Genomic DNA, 20289 nt, shown 5'->3' on the forward strand with positions numbered 1-20289 from the left:
TTGGCTAGTCTTATCTTTTATTATTTTCTGCTGTCACCCCTCTTTGTTTTCTGGGATGCCCTTCAGTGGACCAGTTTGGTAAATAATTGAGAGTTTATGTACTGCAGTTACCAACCAGGTTTTAGTTACAGTGGAAACCACATTTTAAAAAAAATCTGTGCACCAAATCTTGGGACTTTGAAAAGTCAACTCCTGTTTTCCTTCTAATAATTGCCTATAACTTTGTGAAAATGAGGCACATCTTGTATTTTGTCCTTTTTCTGTAGGTTGGGAAGCTAATTAAAGAAGCTGCCTCTAAAAGTAATCTAAAAAGAGTAACTCTAGAGCTTGGAGGGAAAAATCCATGTATTGTTTGTGCTGATGCCGACTGTAAGTATCTTACCAAGTTACTCTTCTACAAATTCAAGTTCCCAAGTCAGTTTCCCCCACAGTAACTTCCATGTCTCACCAGCCCTAAAAGAGCTGTAAATCTCTAAATCTTCAGAGAGTTGAACAGTTCTCCTCTTCCTTTCATCGTCCCTGTGGTATTGGGGCCTGGAGTGGACCATTGAGGTTTGGACAGCTTAGACCTCTTGGGAATAGTCCAGAGTTGCTCTGAATGACTCTGGGAAGGATACATAATAAGCTGCAGTTACCAATTCAGATGCATCCTCACTTCCCCAGGGGGCCTTCCACCTGCTCACAAAGAGCCATGCACACGTAAAAATAAACAGGCCCTGCTCAGCTGGAGCCAGAGTTGCCATCATTTATTCATTCATTTGGTCATATTTATTGAGTGTTTACTTTGTGCAGAGCACTATATTAAGTGCTTGGGAGAGCACAATATAACAATGAACAGACACATTCCTTGCCCACAACAAGCTTACAGTCTAGAGTGGGGGAGAAGTAGCAGACATGCATAGCACGTACTGAGACATTATGAGCAGTCAGGTGAGTGCAGTGTGTATGCACTTCTTGTCCTCATTAGACAAAGGAAAAGTATGGCTGAAAAAGCAGGGACTTGTGAGCATCATTCTTGGTGTGGCTAAGGAAGCTTTTTATTTCATTTTTTTGTGGCAAGTTGTCTGTTATGAGGCTGTCTGTTCTTCTCTGCTCTCAGTGGGAAATTGTGAAGTGGAGGCAATTTTGTCATATGTAAAATATAAAAATGTCAAATACGTAATATGCTATGCCGTCCCTTCCTTCCGGTAATAGAAAGCCCAGTAAATGAATAAGTGACATTGGAGGAAAGGCAATTGCAAGTTGGGAAGAGGCATGGAGAGTAGAGCTGCTTATTAAAGAGGCTCATAAATGAAGGTCTGGTGCCATGTTGGCTTACGTAAACTTGCTAGTGTAGTAATAACTTGTAAACTGCACACTGACTTCAAGAGATTTGTTCTTCTGCATAGAGGTAGTACCCTCATCCTCTTCAATAGCTAGAAAACTATGTTGTGCCACTTTCTCTTGCCAATTCATCTGAAATAGGGCCAGTACATAACAAGTTGGGTATATGTGTCATTCAGTGGTAACTTAGCGCTTACTGTGTTCAGGGCACTGTATTAAGATCTTGGGAAAAGTACAATACAAAAGACTTGATAGACATTAACCCTGCCCACAAGGAGCTTAGAGTCTACTGGAGGAGACAGAAATTAAAATAAATTATAGATAGGGGAAATAGTAGAATATAAAGATATGTACATACGTGGGGCTGGGGGAAATGGTCATCTGTTGGATATTTAGTGGGAGAGTGTTTCAGGCCAGAGAGAGGAAGTGGGCAAATGGCTGGCAGCAGGATAGATGAGACTGAGGTAGAGAGAGTGTAAATTGGGCTTAGAGGAGCCAAGTATGGAGAATGGATTGTGGTAAGAGGGAGAGAACTGATCGAGTGCCTTAAAACTGATGGTAAACTGTTTCTATTTGATGAGGAGGTGGAATGGGCAACCACTGAAGGTTTTTGAGGAGTGGGGAGATAAGGACTGAATTTGGGCTGCAAAGTGTGGAGTGAGAAGAGAAAGAAGGTAGGGAGGTCAGTGAGGAAACTAAAGTAGTCAGTAATAATAATAACTGTAGTATTTGTTAAGCACTTTCTCTGTGCCAAGCAATGTACTAAGCACTGATAGAGACACAAGATAATCAGGTCCCGTATGGGGCTAAGAGTCCAAGTAGCAGAGAGAAGAAGTGTTGATGAACCATTTTGCAAATGAAGGAGCTGAGACACAATGAAGTTAAGTGACTTGTCCAAGGTCACACAGCAGGTTAGTGATGGAGTTGGAATTAGAACCTAGGATTGGTCTCTTTCCACTAAGCCTCACTGCTTCTCAAGAGGCAGGTTAGGATAAGTGCTTAGATCAGCCTGGTAACAATTTGATTGGAGAGGGAAGGGCAGATTCTTGAGATGATGTGAAGGTAGAACTGACAGGATTCTGTAACAGATTTAATGTGGGGGTTGACTGACAGAACTGAGTTGAGGATAAGGTCAAAGTTACAGGCTTGTAGGATAGGAAGATGGTGTTGCTGTCTAAAGTGATGGGAAGGACAGGGTTAGGGTGTGTGGGAATTCTGTTAAGGATATGTTAAATTTGAGGTGTTGGCAAGACATTCAAGAAGCAATGCCTTGAAGACAGAAGGAAATGGGAGACTGAAGAGAAGGAGTGTGTCTCAGTGGATAGAGCACGGGCTTAGGAGTCAGAGGTCATGGGTTCTAATCCTGGCTCCGCCACCTGTCGGCTGTGTGATTTTGGGTGAGTCACTTGATTTTTCGGTTCCTCAGTTACCTCATCTGTAAAATAGGGATTAAGACTGTGAGTTTCTCGTGGGACAACTTAATTACTCTGTATCTCCCCCAGTGCTTAGAACAGTGCTCGGCACAAAGTAAGCACTTAACAAATACCAACATTATTATTATTGTTAAGGGAAACAGTTGAGGCTGGAGAGAGAGATTTGGGAATCATCCAAGTAGAGATGATAACTTTAGCCTCATTACTATTGTTGGAATTGCTCAAGTCAAATATAGGAAGAAAAGGAGTCCCCATTTTTCCTATTGCTTTCATTACTGTTATTGCACATGACACTTGAATTTGCTCAAACTTTTCCCTTTTTTCATTGGGAATCTTTTCTGTACAGTGAACTTGTACTGCTATATAGTGGGAAAATACAGGAAAGTATATACTCTTGAGAATATGCTAAGACCCAAAACCGAGTAAAAGGCATAATTCAATAATTTAACTATTAAACACTGAAAAATTCAGCATATCCACATAAGAGTACAGAACAAGGGAAATGGTGTGGTTTTAGAGGAAAGACCAGGGTTGGAAAGTGGGAAATCTGGATTTCTAGTCCCAGTTATACCACTGGCATGCTATTTGACCTAGGGAAAGTCACTTGACCACCCTGGGCTCAGCCTCCTCATCTGTAAATTGGGGATAAGAATTTTCTGGCCTCTCTGGATGATTGTGAGGATCAAATGAGATAATGGCTATCCTTCCAGGGATGATCATTCATTCATTCATTCAATTGTATTTACTGAGTGCTTTCTGGGTGCAGAGCACTGTACTAAGTGGTTGGAAAGCACAATACAGCAATGAGGAAAGACAATCCGTGCCCACAACGGGCTCATCAAAGTAGTTCATTGTGAGCCTGCCAATAGTATCATTCCCAAATATAAGAAGCAGCCATGGTGTAGTGAATAGAGCATGGACATGGGAGTCAGAAGGCCATGGGTTCTAATCCAGACTCTGCCACTTACCTGCTCTGTGACCTTGGGCAAGTCACTTAGCTTCTCTGTGCCTCAGTTACCTCAGCTGTAAAATGGGGATTGAGACTGTGAGCCCCACGTGGGAGAAGGGACTGCCCAATATACCCAACCCAATTTACTTGTATCCATCCCAGTGCTTAGTACAGTACCTGGCTCATAGTAAGGACTTAACAAATACTATAATTATTATTGACAATTAAGCACAACCTGTCTCATAGCTCACTTAAAATGTGAATGCCTGGCTCAGGTTTAGATGTTGACATACACAACAAATTAATCTGAAGATGTGAAGATAGATTCGTGTTTGCTTGTGTAATGAGAGGACACAATCACAGCTATAGTCATTCCCCATTTTTTCTGAACTGAACCCCTTTTTTCCTTTCTCCTCATTTTTTTCCCTTTCTGGACTGTTTCTAGTGGATTTAGCAGTAGAATGTGCCCATCAGGGGGTGTTCCTTAATCAAGGCCAGTGCTGCACAGCCGCTTCCAGAGTGTTTGTGGAAGAGCAGATCTACCCTGAGTTTGTGAAGCGGAGTGTGGAGTATGCAAAGAAGAGACTTGTTGGAGACCCATTTGATGCCAAAACTGAACAAGGGCCACAGGTATTTATTGATATTCAATTAATCAGTAGTATTGATTAAGTCCCTACTTTGCAGATCACTGGACTGAGTCTTTGGGAGGGTACATTGGCATTTGAAGACATAATCCTGGCCCTGGACCATATTTCTTTCTTTCTTCCACCAAGTGAGGACTGCTCAAAGGTGGCTGGAAGCTTTGATTTTGAAATTTTTGAGGTATAAGCTTAACAGGTTGAAAATCCCACTCGAAATATCACCCCAAGTGAGTAGTAGAAAGCCCTTGGGAGATAGAAACACACCTCTAGGAGTTGTGTAGAGAACAGATAGGTGATAATAGAAAACAACTTTAGTGCATTAAAGCCTTGTTAACTGTGCATTGCATCCTTTTATCACCTGCTGTCCTCTGATATTTCTTCTTTCAGGGTGCCCTGAAATTATTGGGGTTCAGTCAATTGTATTTATTAAGTGTTTACTGTGTACAGAGTGCTTGGGAGAGTACAATACAATAGAGTTGATAGATATGTTCCCTGCCCACAACAGGCTTACAGATAGCGGGAGAGAGAGACATTAATATAAATAAAGAAATTGTGGATATGTACCTAAGTGCTGTGAGGTTTAGGTCGGAGGGCAGTGAATAAAGTAAGAAAATCAGGGTGATGCAGAAGGGAGCAGGAGAAGAGGAACTAAGGGCTTAGTAAGGAAAAGGTTCTTGGAGATGTGCCTTCAATAAGGCTTTGAATGTGGGGAGATTTAGTTGTCTATCAAGATAGGAATAGGGAGGGCATTCCAGACTAGAGACAGGATATGGGCGAGAGATCGGTGGTGAGATCGATGACACCTGGGCACAGTGGACAGGTTAGCATTAGAGGGGAGAAGTGTGTGGGCTAGGGTGAGGAAGGAGGTGTCAATTTGAAACACTTTCTCTGTGCTTTCTATCTACACTGGGGTAGATAGAATTTACATAGATCAGACACAGTCCCTGTCCCACATGGAGCTCCTAATAAAAAGGGGAGGGAGTGCAAGCCATCAGCATCATCAATGGTATTTATCGAGTGCTTACTGTGTGCAGAGCACTGTCTATGTCCCTGTGCTTTGCCGTAATAAGTGAACCCCTCCTCCCAGAAGTACTTCTAGGAGTTCTCCCCATTCTTGACAACCACTCTAGTTGTCTGAAAGGATGATCTAGTCCATGATCCTACCTTTAAGCAGGCCCACTTTTCCAACCAGCTTTGAGAATCTGGCTTTAAAACCCCTTGGAAGAGATTTCATAGCCTCTCTGGATGAAGCAACCCTCATCCACCATTTGCTCCTCCCTTCTATTCCCCGGCTTCTGCCCCGAGTGCTTGACCTACATCTCCTTCACCCCTTTGTGTACACTTGTTGGTTATGTTGTAAAGCAGCATGGCCTAGTGGAGGGAGTCCAAGCCTGAGAGTCAGAGGACCTGGGCTGTAGGACCGGCTCTCCCACTTTCCTGCTGTGTGACCTTGAACAGTCTCCTCAGTTTCCTCAACTGTAAAATGGGGATTCAATATTTGTCCCCATTCCTGCTTAGACTGTGAGCCCCATGTGGGACAGGGACTGAGTGTGACCTGTTTAACTTGTATCTACCCCAGTGCCTAGAACAGGGCTGAAACACAGTAAGCGCTTCACAAATACCATTATTATTATCTTAGTCCAGCTGTCCATTTCCCGCTTGCCTCCATGCCCTTGTTGTTTCCTTATATTGTTGTTGTACTCTTCCAAGTGCTTTAGTACAGTGCCTGGCCCAAAGTAAGTGATCAATAAATACAATTGATTATTTTCCTTATACATCTCTTACCAGCATGCTTTCCCTACCTTGCGATACCAATGCTCCTTCCTTCCTATGCCTACTTGCATTCTTTTCCTTGTTCTCTCTTCTTCAAGCTAATATTTTTTCTGTTTGTGACTTTCATGTGGTTTCAGTATTACAGAAACCATTTTCTGTGCTTGCATACATCCAAGACATTTGCATCACCGGAGCCTGACTTGTAACCGACCCAGCAAGAAGTTTTTCAGCAAGGAAAGATCATCAAGTATTTAAAGTAGAACACATTGTTTAAAAGAAAACAAAGGTTGTAGTGGAAGACACTGTCTATCCCTGGGCCTCAGTTATATCTCAAAATGGAAGGTGACAGATGTATGCCCTTCATGAGCTTGGTCACTCTGAGGCCCTGAAGTTAAACTTTTTTGTCCTCTTTTCCTTTTTCTACATCGTACTAGTTCTGTAGATCCTACTGCATCATATGAAATAAGCTGTCAACTGCAGTAGCTTTTACTTGTCAATAGTAAGTGGATACTGGTTATCAGAAACTCTTGACCATGTGTGAGGAGTTTTTGACCAACTCTCATTCCACTGCTTCTGTGAAGAATTTATTCAATAATATTTTTATGTGCAGAGCACTGTACTAAGCGCTTGGAATGAACAAATCGGCAACAAATAGAGACAGTCCCTGCCCATTGATGGGCTTACAGTCTAATTGAAGAATGATTAAAAGGCCAAGGAGAGAGACCTTTCAGATGGAGTGGAGGCTGAAGGAGAGGTCAGGTTGTGGAAAGTTGGGAACCAGATGTTGTGGGCAGGGAATGTGTCTGCTTCGTCTGTTGTATAGTACTCTCCCAAGTCCTTCGTATAGTACTCTGCACATTGTAAGTGCTCAATCAATACCATTGACCGACTGATAGTGCTGGATCTCTACTGCTTCCCAAGGCTAGGTCTCTCCCTACACCTTTTCCGCTGCACTTTCCTTCTTTAACCACCTGGACTCTAATTCCTTCCTCCACTTCTTATTTGGTGAGACTTTAGACTATTTGAAAATGATATAAGGTAATGTATTTACAGCAACTGTAAAGACTAAGGTTAACAGGATTAACAGAGCATGGAATGAACTAATCCCTCCATTCCTCTTTTCTCTCTTGAATCTTTGAAATTTTTATAGATGACACTGTGCTTAATTGGTGAACTGTAGTTGTGGCATTTAAAAAACACCCAAAACCATGGTTATATAACCACAACAACTTGATAGATAATACTAGGTACTAGAGGAAAATCAGATTTTCGGCTCAAGGAATGGCACATGATCACTGATATTTGTTAAAAAAAATACATTATATCTCTTTGGTTTAGCCAGACTATCTGTAAAGTCTTTCACTTCAGACCTTTGATTGTGATCATTCTTCATGGCCGGTGACAGAATCTAAGAAGTAATAGTCTCTTTTGGTAAAGCAGAATCCAAGAAAAATTGGTACTGCTTTTCATTTACTCAATTAATCATATTTACTGAGCACTGTACTAAGTGCTTGGGAGAGGACGATATAACAGAGTTGGTGGTCCCTGCCCACAAGGAGCTTACAGTTTAGAAGGGGAGAGTTGAATAGCATCACACTTAAACTTTCAAAATGTAAAACTCCATTTCTAGGGGACTAGAGGGCTTGTTTCTTCATTTCATGTAACAAGATTTTTACTTTGCAAGGTTGCAGCTGTCTAAATACAGTATTCCTGTTTGTTTGATGCAAAGTGGCTGACTGACCTAATTTGGTATCCACCAGAGAAATTCTAGCACAACACTCATCCCCAGCTTTTTACAAATGGTTCACATTTGGCAACCAAGCAACAAAACAAATAATCAAAATGTAAACCACCTAAGCCAACTCTGGGATCCAGCACCCCTTCTTCCCCAACTGATAGCAACTATTCTGTCCCATAATTCAGAGCTGTCAAATGTTGTAACATTTCTCCTGAGAGTATGTCCAGTCATCTGCCAGTGTGTCTTCCCTCCTCCAGTGCTCACCAAAGCTGAGTCTTGTCAAAGAGCTATCAGGTTGGAAACGTATCTTCACCCCTCCATGCAACTTTGTCTTTAATGTGAAAGGTAAATCCACTCTAGATGCTGCAGCCTGAAAAGGCAGATGGGAAAATTACCTGCCAACCCTGAAACCTGGGCATGTGCTGCATTTGCCATTGTTCCTTGCAGAAGTCTCACAAACCTCTTATGAAAGGAATTTCTGTAAAAGCTATCACAAGTTCCATTGCGTAACAAAGCCAGAATTCTTCAGAAGTGTACTCTCAGTGCATAGTGGTTAATGGGAAAGAGCCAGGTTTACTCCCTTTTGAGTAGGAGCTTGGTCACAAACAAAGAAATTTTGGAACAGAGTCAGTCTCCTATTATCAGAACTTGCTGGGTGGGACACGGGGTGAGAATAAATGACAACAGAAGACAAAAAAAACTTGCTGTAAGAGTACTTGAAATTGGGAACCTGAAAGAAAAGCAATGGAAATATTTTAATGACACAGTAAAAACAAAGCATGAGACTATATTCCAGCTAAAAACTGGGAGTCAGTTACTTAGGATAGACCAACATGATCATGTACTCATGGACTTGGGAGTCAGAGGACAAGGGTTCTAATCCTGACTCTGCCACTTATCTTCTGTGTGACTTTGGGCAAGTCACTTGGCTTCTCTGTGCCTCAGTTACCTCATCTGAAAATGGAGATTAAGACTGAAAGCCCTTTGTGGGACAAGGAATGAATTAAGTTTCATTGTATCCAGCCCAATCTTGTATCTACCCCAGGGCTTAGTATAGATTCTGGCACATAATAAACTCTTCACAAATACTGCTATCAAAGAATAAGTGGTGCTTTTAAGGAAAACTTTGTAAGGAGTGAGGGAGACAAGGAAGCAAGCACTGCAAACATCCAGCACGGCTTCACAACAAGGAAAGGCTTTTATGTGCACACAGTGTGGCTGGGTCAGTTGGTCCTGCATTGGCCTTTTCAGCTACACGTACACTGATAGGCGAAGTTCACCATCAGTGGCATCTCCTTCAATATAAACAATGACCATACAGAGAAGACGGAATGAGATCGAAGAAGGGAAACAGTTTAAACGTATTATAGAAGGGACCCATTGTGGGTCAACTCTGATGAAGTTTTTCATCACCTGTCCCCAACCTTTGTACCATATACTCTCTTGCTACTGAAATTGAGAATATTGATAGGCCATTGTATGTCAAAAACTTGCCAGACTGCCAAAGATGAATTACAGTGACAAAATTTGGGGCTGCATAGGCAAGTGAAGTGTAGAACATGCCAAAAAAAACAAAAACCCAAAACAATTTTTTTTTTTAAATCCTGCAATTGAGGAAAACAGTGTTTGGATCTAAATTTTTGACTGCCAGTGATCAAGGAAATTTTCCAACAAATTTCCTCTGTACTTCATTTCACTTCAGTGTAATCTCTGACATACACTGTAAAATTAGAGAAGATCTTTTCAGAATTTCCTCAGGGAAATTGTGAGGACCTTGAAGGGAGGAACTTTTAAGACCTGATTCCTGTGTGCCACTGACATGTTGGATGACACTAAGTAATAAACTTGATACTTTATAGAATCCTTCATCTGGAAGACACTTCAAGGACATCTAGTCCAGTCTTCTGTCTTCAGATAGGTGAATGATGAACTAATAGAGATCAGTGATTGTCTATGCTCTCCTTAAATTTCTCCTGGGTTAGCTATCCTAATCTCTTCTAATGGAGGCTGAAGGCCTAGTGGAAAAAGAAGAAAGCTGGGATTCAAGAAACCTAATTCTGCTAGGGACCTGCTGTATGAACTTGGGCATGTCTCTTGAGCTCTCTAGGTTTCCTCATCTAAAAAAATGAGGGTCTGCTCTCCTTGCTTCTCAAATTATGAACCCTGTGTGAGAGAGAGACAAATTAACTGATTATCTTGTACTTACCCCAGCACTTAGTATTGTGCTTGGCATTTGGTAAGCACTTAATACTGTAACTAAACCTCTGTAACCTGATGTTGTTTATAATCCTGACTGGCAAGAAGTTCTTGAAAATGCCAAGTAAAATCCTTCCTGCTACAGTTTTAAGTCAGTGACCTCTTGTTCCTTTTATTTTTCTTGTTTCCTCCAAATGTAGAGAATTAGTTAATTCACACACCTTTATTATTTCTTAGCCCTTTCTCTAGAGTAACCACCTGCATGTTCCTCTAACCTTTTCTCATAAGACCTGTTTTCTGATCAGTCAGTAGTATTAATTGAGCACTTACTATGTGCAGAACACTTTACTAAGTCTTTTAATCATTTTTTTTTCTTTTCTCCACTCTATAGAATATTGAGACTGCAGTATCAAACTTGGCAGAAAGGTTGTGACAGCCAACCAGTAGTGGGTCAAAATGGGGCTTTTACAAATGAAAATACTGTAGAGATGCTTGACGTCAACAGACTCTATCACATTTCCTCTCGTGTTTTGGTAGATTGATCAGAAGCAGTTTGATAAAATCCTGGAACTGATTGAAAGCGGAAAGAAAGAAGGGGCAAAGCTGGAATGTGGTGGCTCGGCTATAGAAGACAGGGGGCTGTTCATAAAGCCCACTGTGTTTTCTGATGTTACCGATAACATGAGAATTGCCAGAGAAGAGGTAAGTACCACAAAAGTTAATTCTAAGGAGTAAGATTATCTTGGTGTCCTCAGCAGCATCTTCTATGGTCTGGGACTCGACTCTGGAGACCAGTCCTGGGGGTCAGGCAAAGGTTTCTACCTTTTCCCTTCAGGGTACCCTCTCTTCCCCCCAAATCGACTTTGAAACAGCACTTGCATTGGTCTACCGAGCACTAGTGACAGGCAAGCCACCTGGGTGCTGAATCCATTTCTCTGTGGGAAAGATCTACTTTCCCCATAAGAAAGTAAAACATCAGACTGGAGTTAACGATGTCAGGGCTCTAAAGCTTCCCATAGTATTTCACACAGCATTGTTGATGTCTCTGCAATATTGGGCAGATCAAGTAAGGACTAATAACCCTGGGGCAAGCCTGGTTTTTTGGAATTTTTTTTAAGTCAAATTTCACACAAGATTTATATAATGATCTCCTATGGAACAGGAGGGAGCAGTAAATTTTTCGTTGCCTTAAGTGCCTATAAATCTGAAGCCATCCCTGAACTCTAAGCAAGCCAAGCTTGGCTCCATGATTCATGTCTTTAGTAATACATCTCTCTATAACCACACCAGAAACCTTGCTTGTCAGGCTGTGTTTCAGGCTTTCTCCCTCCCCTGCTGCCAGTCTGTGTGGCTGCAGGATAGTCTTCAAAGCCCTGGTGAGGTAGGCTTTTGGGGGTGATCACCACCCCTGGATAATGGTTGTCAGGTGGATTGTGGGCTAATATGGAAGGACAGACTGCACTCTCTTTGAACAAGAAAAATTTTTCTGTCAGTTCATCCAAGTGGAAATAACAATAATTATACTACTGCCTAAACACTGTGCCAAGCACTGTAGTAAGTGCTGGGGTGCTTACATTATAATCAGGTTGGACACTGTCCCTGTCCCACATGGGGTTTACAGTTTAGGTAGGGGGGATTAGGATTTAATCCCCATGTTACAAATGAGACAACTGAGGAAAAGAGAAGTTTAGTGACTTGCTCAAGGTCAGACAGCAGAAAAGTAACCCAACTGGGTTTAGACTGTAAACTCACTGTGGGCAGGGAATGTGTCTGTTTTTCGTTGTATCGTACTCTCCCGAGCTCTTTGTACAGTGCTCTGCACTCAGTAAGCGTTCAGTAAATACAATTAAATGAATGAACCTGTGTCCTCTGGCTCCCAGACCTGTGCTCTTTCCACTGGGCCATTCTGGTTTTGAAGTGCATCAAAAGTACTGGAAGACATTCCTCATCGTGTCACTGAAGATAAAAAGCCAAATAAACTTAATGCTCTTAAGAAAGGAATAGTTTGGATAAATATTTATCAACCTGCTAGGAAGTCTGCCTTGTGCAGATCTAGTCAGAATCTATTTCATTAGGGGGAAGAGGAAAGGGAAATTGGGAAAGAGGAATTGAAGTATTGCTTTCCCTTTTACCACGTACCAATTGGTTGTTTTTGTTGCTTTTACAAATGTGTTTGTAGAGGAAATCTAAATTTTAAGCTTTGTCTTTTGGAAGATCTGAATGACTTCTTACATAGTTTTCACATTCCTATCCTACATTTATAGCATTCGTGCCTCTGAGTTAGATGAGAGTTTTACTTTTGTGAAGATAACAGGAAAAGAAATTGGAATAACCAGAATTGGATGTCTAAGAGGAAGACCTAAAAAAATCCAATATTTCAAAAGATTCCAATTTTGTTTTTCTAATGTCACTACTTCCACCCACCCCAAATACATTCCCCCCTCCAAAAAAAAAACCTGAAGCTTCAGTTTTTGGGCTTTGCTAAACTGTTGCAATGTAAATGTCACTGAAAATGTTGCCCCCAAATTAGCACATTCAACAAACAAAACCAGTTGTTAAGCATAAGCCCTATAATTAGACAATAATTAAGTCCTGGGAATTTCCAAGGTATTGACATGTTGAAAGTGCTTTTGACAGCAAGTTGTATTGTCCCATTGCTGTCCTGGATTTTATCAAGAACTCTGAATTTGAGCACCCAAAACCAACATTCATTCATTGTCTTAAAACCAAACTTCTATAAAAATTATACAGAGAAAGCATCAATCAATCAATTGTATTTATTGAGCGCTTACTATGTGCAGAGCACTGAATTAAGCACTTGGGAGAGTACAACAGAATTAGCAAACGTTCACTGCCCATAACAACCTTAGAGTCTACTGGGGGAGAAAAATCCTTATGGATGCTCTTCTTGTTGGCAGTCATCATCAGTGATATTTATGAAGCGTTTGCTATGTACAGAGCACTCTCCTAAGTGCTGTACTAAGCTAAGGCTAGCGTTTGAAATGATTAAGTTGCAAGGAGACCCCTTGAAGTTGAAAATGTTTTCTTTGCCTTTTGGGTTCAATTCCATGGAAGATGGAAACTGGTTACCATAAACCAGCTTTTCAAACCCCTAACAATTTTCACAACATTATATTGGATGAGAATCTGGTCCCAGAAGATTAGACTCTAGAATGGTGCTCTTAAGTATCCACTGAAAAACATGAGAATAAATGACTGCCAAAAGACTTCTGGCAATGATATTTTATAGGGTTTGTCCTGGAATTTTTTATGGGGTACTTACTGTACACTGATGGCATAAAACTCTCCTTTTTAGAATGTACTGTGACACGCAGTTTCTAAGGGACCTGGGAAAGTATTTAGTCAGCTGGGCATACAACTGGATCTAAAAATAAGGCTGGATGTGAACTCCAATATCAGAGTTCCTCCTTAAATTATCTTCAATTCTCAGCTTCATATTTATGACTACTTTTTTTCACTGTCCTCCTTACAAATTTGCTAATGTTATGGTTTAGCACAAATATGTCCCAGTGTGTTTAATTACTAAGAAATTTGGGAATTGGTGAAAATGTGGAAAATATGGTGATCCATAAAGACGAGGCCATATTCAGAGTTAGTGAATAGAGCACAGGCGGGGAGTCAGAAGGACCTGGTTTCTAATCCCAGATCTGCCACATGCCTGCTGCCTTGGGCAAGTCACTTTTCTGTGTGCCTCAGTTATCTCATCTGTAAAATGGGGATTAAGAGTGTGAGCTCCATGTGGGATAGGACGAGAAGTAGCGTGGCTCACTGGAAAGAGCACGGGCTTTGGAGTCAGAGGTCATGGGTTCGAACCCCGGCTCTGCCACTTGCCAGCTGTGTGACTTTGGGCAAGTCACTTAACTTCTCGGTGCCTCAGTTCCCTCATCTGTAAAATGGGGATTAAGACTGTGAGCCCCACGTGGGACAACCTGACTCCCCTGTGTCTACCCCAGCGCTTAGAACAGTGCTTGGCACATAGTAAGTGCTTAACAAATACCAACTGTGTCCAACCTGGTTAACTTGTATCTGCCCCAGTGCTTAGAACAGTGCTTAGCACATAGTAAGTCCTTAACAAGTACCATAATCATTATTATTATTATCTTCACTGCCATTTCAAAAAGATGGGAAGGAGACCCCATAACTCATTCTCAGTAATTATGTACTGGGCTATTGTGGTTCTTCTAGGGACTTCCATACCAGAATGCTATGATGGACTGATAATCAAATAAACATAACCAGTGATTGTTTTTTTAAAATTAAAGATTTACTAGATGTTTCAGAGCCCAGTCTTTTTAATTTCATTTCATTTCCTCTCAAAAGTTACCTGGATCGCAAAGTACTGAGGACTCACTGAACTCCTCCTCCTTTCTCCCCTGACTCAGTGAATATCCTTATATGTTTGTATATCATTTCTGAAAACTTAAGAGCTCAAGAAGACTTTCTCTGTTTTATTTGGGGGGGGGTTCTAAAAATATCATAGATCTTTGGACCCGTCCAACCAATCCTGAAATTCAAAAGTATGGAAGAAGTTATAAAACGAGCCAATAACATTGAGTATGGACTCACAGCAGCTGTATTCACAAAAAATCTTGACAAAGCATTGAAGTTGGCATCTGCATTGGAATCTGGGACAGTCTGGTGAGTGGGCTTTTTTTGTTGTGAGGTAGGGAGAGACCTTTTATCATCAGTAGTGTTTATTGAGCATCTATTGTATGCACAGCATTATACCAAGCAATTGAGAGAATACAGTAAAAACAAAACACATACTAGATCTTCTGTGGGGCAATAAATAGGTAAAAACTAGAGGGAGCAGGAGAGAAAACAAGCCTATATTTAACTGGTAATGGCCAAGATATGAAGAGATGAATAAATGAGAAAAAAAAAGTACTGTATATAAACCAGTGCGCTAAGGCACCCAATAGGTTGATATGGTTTTTTGGGGAGATTAAAATTAGTCTTGGAATCCCTTATGGAGGATGTGAATTTTCAGGAGGAGGGCTTTGCTAAGAAATGTTTTGAGGGATTTGGTGGGCTTTAGAGTAATAACCACTAGAATACCTCTCCTTCCATCAACAGCAATAATGGCCTCCAGATAATAGACAGGTAGTACATCAGACCAACTATGTTATCAATCCATCGGTTGCATTTATTGAGCACGTATTGTGTGCAGAGCACTGTACTAAGCACTTGTCATCAGGGCCAGATTTCAGTACTGGAAGTCTGGAGAGCCTTCTGCACACTCTCTATGGCAGACTCTCCTGCCTCTTCACACACTTCCCTCCTCCAAACTGCTTTGACATGGGGGAAGAGGGTGGGGACTGTTGAGATGGCCTTAGTAGATTCCCTCTCTCCCCCAACTGCTGCTTGGTTGAGGGAAAGCCCTTAAGAGCAGTGGGACTACTTGATAACATGAGGGATCCCTTCTGAGAGTAGGAAGCTGCCTGAGTTTTCTTCAGTTGGTAAATCCACTCTGAACTTCATACTTTCCAATCCTATGTCCGACATAGTGCCCACTGGAGCGCTGATTGTAATATCACTGGGCTCTATTGTCTCTTTGGTTACTGCCCCTCTTTTACCTCACTCTCCCGCTAAGTCTCTTAACATGACTTTTACAATCCCCCCTCCTTGCTCCTTGCCACTTTTCTCTGTTTGTTTCTTTTCCATTTTTTATGGAATTTGAAGTACTTTGGAATATGGGAATTTGTATACAGTGAAAATTTTGCATGAAATCTGTCCTGTTTCTGATTTTAGTAGCCTCACAACATTCTTATTAAGAAAATATATTGGATTGCCCTAGGGGCATTAAATTAATAATTTACTGTGATAAAAAGTGAAAATAGTAATAATAATAATAATAATGGTATTTGATAAGTGCTTACTTTGTGCCAAACATTGTTCTAAGCACTGGGGGAAATACAGGGTAATCAGGTTGTCCCACGTGAGGCTCACAGTCTTCATCCCCATTTTCCAGATGAGATAACTGAGGCACAGAGAAGTTAAGTGACTTGCGCAAAGTCACACACCTGATAAGTGGCAGAGCAGGGTTTAGAACCCACGACCTCTGATTCCCAAACCCATGCTCTTTCCACCAAACCACTTTGAAAATAATTGTTCCGTGTAGGTAAATGGTGGCATAGGGAAGCAGCTTGGTTCAGTGGATAGAACATGGGTCCAGGAGTCAGAAGGACTTGGGTTCCAATCCCGGCTCTGCCACTTGCCTGCTGTGTGACCTTGGGAAAGTCACTTCACCTCTCTGTGCCTCCGTTACCTCATCTGTACAATGGGGATTAAGAGTCTGAACCCCATGTATAACATGGATAGTCTCCAACCTAATTACCTTGTATCTACCCCAGTGCTTAGAATAGTACTTGAGACATAGAAACACTTAAAAAAATAACAGAATTATTATTCTCATTATTATTATTATTATTATATGGTTCCTTGTACTGGTAGGCAAAGAAACAAACAGGGAGCTGGGTGATAAACCCTCAGGGGATAAGGGTAGAAAAGGAAAATCCAGTGTTGTAATCCTTTCCCAACCCCTCTAAAGCCCTAGGTGTCACTAGATGCTAATTTTAATTTTAACTCATAGAACTGGGGTGGAGAAGGTTGTAAAGGCCTACAGGCTTGGGGAGAATGAGGAGGGAAATCTGACATCCAAACATATAAAAATCTAGTGACTTCTTTTCTTCTAACTTGTTTTCCTAATAAATAAGATTTACTACCAGTAGCAAAAATATAATGAACTGAATGTCTGCCTCAGTTGGGTAACTTTATTGGTCTTAATTACAGGATCAACTGCTACAATGCCATCTATGCCCAAGCTCCATTTGGGGGCTTTAAAATGTCAGGAAATGGCCGAGAACTGTAAGTCTTGCTTTCCCTGTAGGACTCAATGCGATCTCCATAAGTGAAAAGTCTCAGAAAAATGAGATTTTAAAAATTATTATTATTAAGGAATCAATGGAGCTTTTTAAAGTGCAAAACATTCACTGTAAGAGTCCTATTACATACTGTGTAGCACACTAATGACAACCAAAGGAAAATGTTGTGCATTTCTAGAATAGCAGCATCTGAAGATTTTACATCTCCAGAGGGGATTTTTAATTGGAAATTTTAAGCTTAACTCTGCCATCCCCGCCCCATTTTACAAAGGGTCAGTTAACGCTACCAGGACTAGGCCACATTTTTCTTCAAGCCCCTTCTCGTTCCATTTAGAGCTTCCAGAAGAGTGTGTCTCACTGGAAAAGGCGGGGTTTTTTCTTCTCATAAAGATAAACTGATGAAAAGAAGGTAATCCTTTAGGCATGGAATGGGAATTTAAAAAGTAGTGTTGAATGAATCCTTCAACCACCAACCTAATGTAATTATTCTTTGATTATGGGCTGGCTAAGGAAGTGAATATATAACCACTTGAAAGGCCAATATGAGCTATTTAGTTTATCATTAATTCAAATTAAGTTAATGCAAAATCAGCACTCCTTGAATATTTCGGCTGTGATAGTTGAAGTTCGTGATTTTGACATTAGTCACTCTAAGTCAACAGATAAAAATGTTTTTCTTGTTCTATTATTGCAGTGGTGAATATGCCCTGGCAGAATATACCGAAGTGAAAACAGTCACCATTAAACTTTCTGAGAAGAACCTTTGAGGGCAAGATACTTTTCTAAAATCATCTGACATTCTGAATGTGGTATATAACCTGGGGGATATGTGTGAATTTCTGTAGAAAAAGGAAAATAGCACTATTTGTCTCCAAGAAACCTTATTTCTTGTAGAAACTCAATCTTACTTGAGTTTGAAAGTTTATTGGTGTCTCTCTTATTAAGCAAAGGTGTGGTCATCCAATACCACAAATTATAATCAGTAATCAAGCTTTCCTTTATTTCCCCCCCCTTTTAGACCGTGTCACTGGGGATGGTGAGAAAGCTGCTCAGGGTGTTTTAAAAGAAAATAAATGATATATATAAGGTTGGCCATTGCTTAAATAGCACTTTGCTGTACCACTTTCCTTTAGAATTTTGGAGAACAAATTTCCCCTAGTCCTGGAAGTGTTTCCCCACTTTTTGGACAACTGGATGACCACTCAAGGAACACCATCCCAAAGATCAGTCTTCCTGAAATCTCTGACTTTTATCTCATTTGAAATTAGAACCCTGATGTTGTAAAGCAAAATTAGACTTGGCTATTCAGTAATGAAGGGCTGAATAGAGGATAGTCAAGGAGAATAACACCAGTGACTATTAGCCTTAGCTCTCTAAAATTGGTGGAATTTATCAGTTCCTAATTGATTTTATAATTTCCTTCATGGAAGGGGTATAAACCTATTACTACCTGAAAGAGCTATTATAGCTTTTGGCAGACAAAGTTCAGGTAACAGCTTATATCTGCAAATATATTTCCCTTTAGACTTGGTTAAAAATTAACATAACCGTTTAAATACCACTAACTCAAACCCCCAAGAGCTCGCTATATATCATGTATGTCTTTACCAAGGCACTTTCTGAAAGAGAATTTTTGCACTGCACTCACCATAATGGTTCCATTTTTATCCTGTTAAGTCTCACAGCTTAAGTAAGGCGTTTTGAACTAATCTGAGGTTTTCATGTTACTCTTATGACAACAGTAGAACTGTCCCTAGGATAATAAGAGCTCTGAATCACAAACCACTTAAATAAGATTGTTTTATACATCTGCAAATCTGTGCAGAGCTGCAAAAAGCCAGCAATGTATGTGATCACTCTTTATATATACTTTTTCCCCATTAGGAATGCTATTAAGTTAGTAATACCATAATAGTGTAATAGACTAATGAAGTTTTTATTGACCAAGTGTCTTCAGAGTTCCATTTTTTTTTTGCTGATCAGTTAGGAAATGAAGCACATAATCAATTGAGAGCCTCATTGACCTTCACTACCCAGACTGTGAAGATAGAACTTCTCCACTCCCAATTTTATTCATGAGTTTGCAGTTTTATTCATTAGTTTATTCATCACCATTGGATCAGTTCTATTTTAGAAAATGAGTCCAAATTTTAAAAAGTACGTAAACGTTAAAAAAGTTTATATTCTCTAGATTCAAAATTTCATTACTGCCTAAATAGTAATTTCTAGATTTATAAAATGGTGCTTTGGGTGGAAATTTTGATGGGCGAAAAATCGTAAAATTAGGCTTCCTTTTTTAAGGAAAATCATGTATAAAAATCATGAGGTAGAATAACTTTTATAGGAAGTATGCAATATAAATTCATCTTTTCCTATCAATTAGACTTGTGTATTCTCTTGGTACTTTATAAATCAGGGTTTGATTTTTTTTTTTTACACACTGAAGATTCTAAATTTTATCTCAAATGACTTTAGACACTAACTATAAAATAATCCCTTAGAGGGTTCCTATTCTTTCATTGCACAGTAATGCTTTTCATATGAAATGCTACTTAATTTGTTTAAATATTTATGAATTAGTATACAGTTAACATAACCTATTTTTTTATAGCAATTACATGGAAATGGTATGTTTAAAGATCTCTTGTACATATTTAGAAGGGCATCAATGTAATAGGTTTTCAATTTATAAAAGGTTTATCTTTTTGTGGTATGTTTAAACAACTATAAAGAAGTCTATGAATTCTGATTCCTCTTCAGAATAAGATAAACAATGTGACAACTCTCAAAAACCTAATAAATTCAGAAAATGCAGAAATCTTTTGGTTCTTATTCATTTAGGGGTTGCATCTATACTGGTTTAGCCTAAAAGTCAAGGCCACTCAATCATCTAGAGATAAAATAGTTCTGGTACTACATGGAAAATTGCTCATGTTTGATGAATTTTATTAGAATAGGTCATCAGTTATAAAACTAAGATCTATTACATTTGTCTTGATTTTGTTCTTTTCAGTCTCATTTTTCTAATGTAAAATCATTTTTAATCTGAAAGTCTGAGGACAAGATAAGAAATAAGGATGAGTAGCTATAATTTGCTTTGGAGTAGCACTTGCAGATGGACATAGTCTCATGAATAGTTTTAAATTAGCAAATGCAGTTCATCTTTCAATATTTTGACAAACCTCTTTTCTCAGGTACCAAAAAACCCCCTCCTAACATGCTTATTCATTCATTCATTCAACTGTATTTATTGAGCAGTTACTGTGTACAGAGCACTGTACTAAAGGTTTGGAAAGTACAATTCGGCAACAGATTGAGACAATTCCCGCCC

General features: G+C 40.0%; 1 protein-coding gene across 1 annotated transcript in view; it reads left to right on the forward strand.

The window, feature by feature from the left end:
• ALDH1A3 (aldehyde dehydrogenase 1 family member A3) overlaps positions 1-19776 on the forward strand; it is a 43473-nt gene extending 23697 nt beyond the window's left edge. Inside the window, exons 8-13 of the mRNA XM_029066066.2 lie at positions 267-369; positions 4151-4335; positions 10591-10755; positions 14555-14712; positions 16867-16941; positions 17653-19776. Of these exons, the coding sequence (XP_028921899.1) occupies positions 267-369; positions 4151-4335; positions 10591-10755; positions 14555-14712; positions 16867-16941; positions 17653-17725 (759 nt within the window). The 3' untranslated portion in view covers positions 17726-19776. The remainder of the gene's footprint in view (positions 1-266; positions 370-4150; positions 4336-10590; positions 10756-14554; positions 14713-16866; positions 16942-17652) is intronic.
• Positions 19777-20289: the final 513 nt, after the last annotated feature.

This window comes from Ornithorhynchus anatinus, chromosome 5, assembly GCF_004115215.2.
Source record: "Ornithorhynchus anatinus isolate Pmale09 chromosome 5, mOrnAna1.pri.v4, whole genome shotgun sequence".
NCBI lineage: Eukaryota > Metazoa > Chordata > Mammalia > Monotremata > Ornithorhynchidae > Ornithorhynchus > Ornithorhynchus anatinus.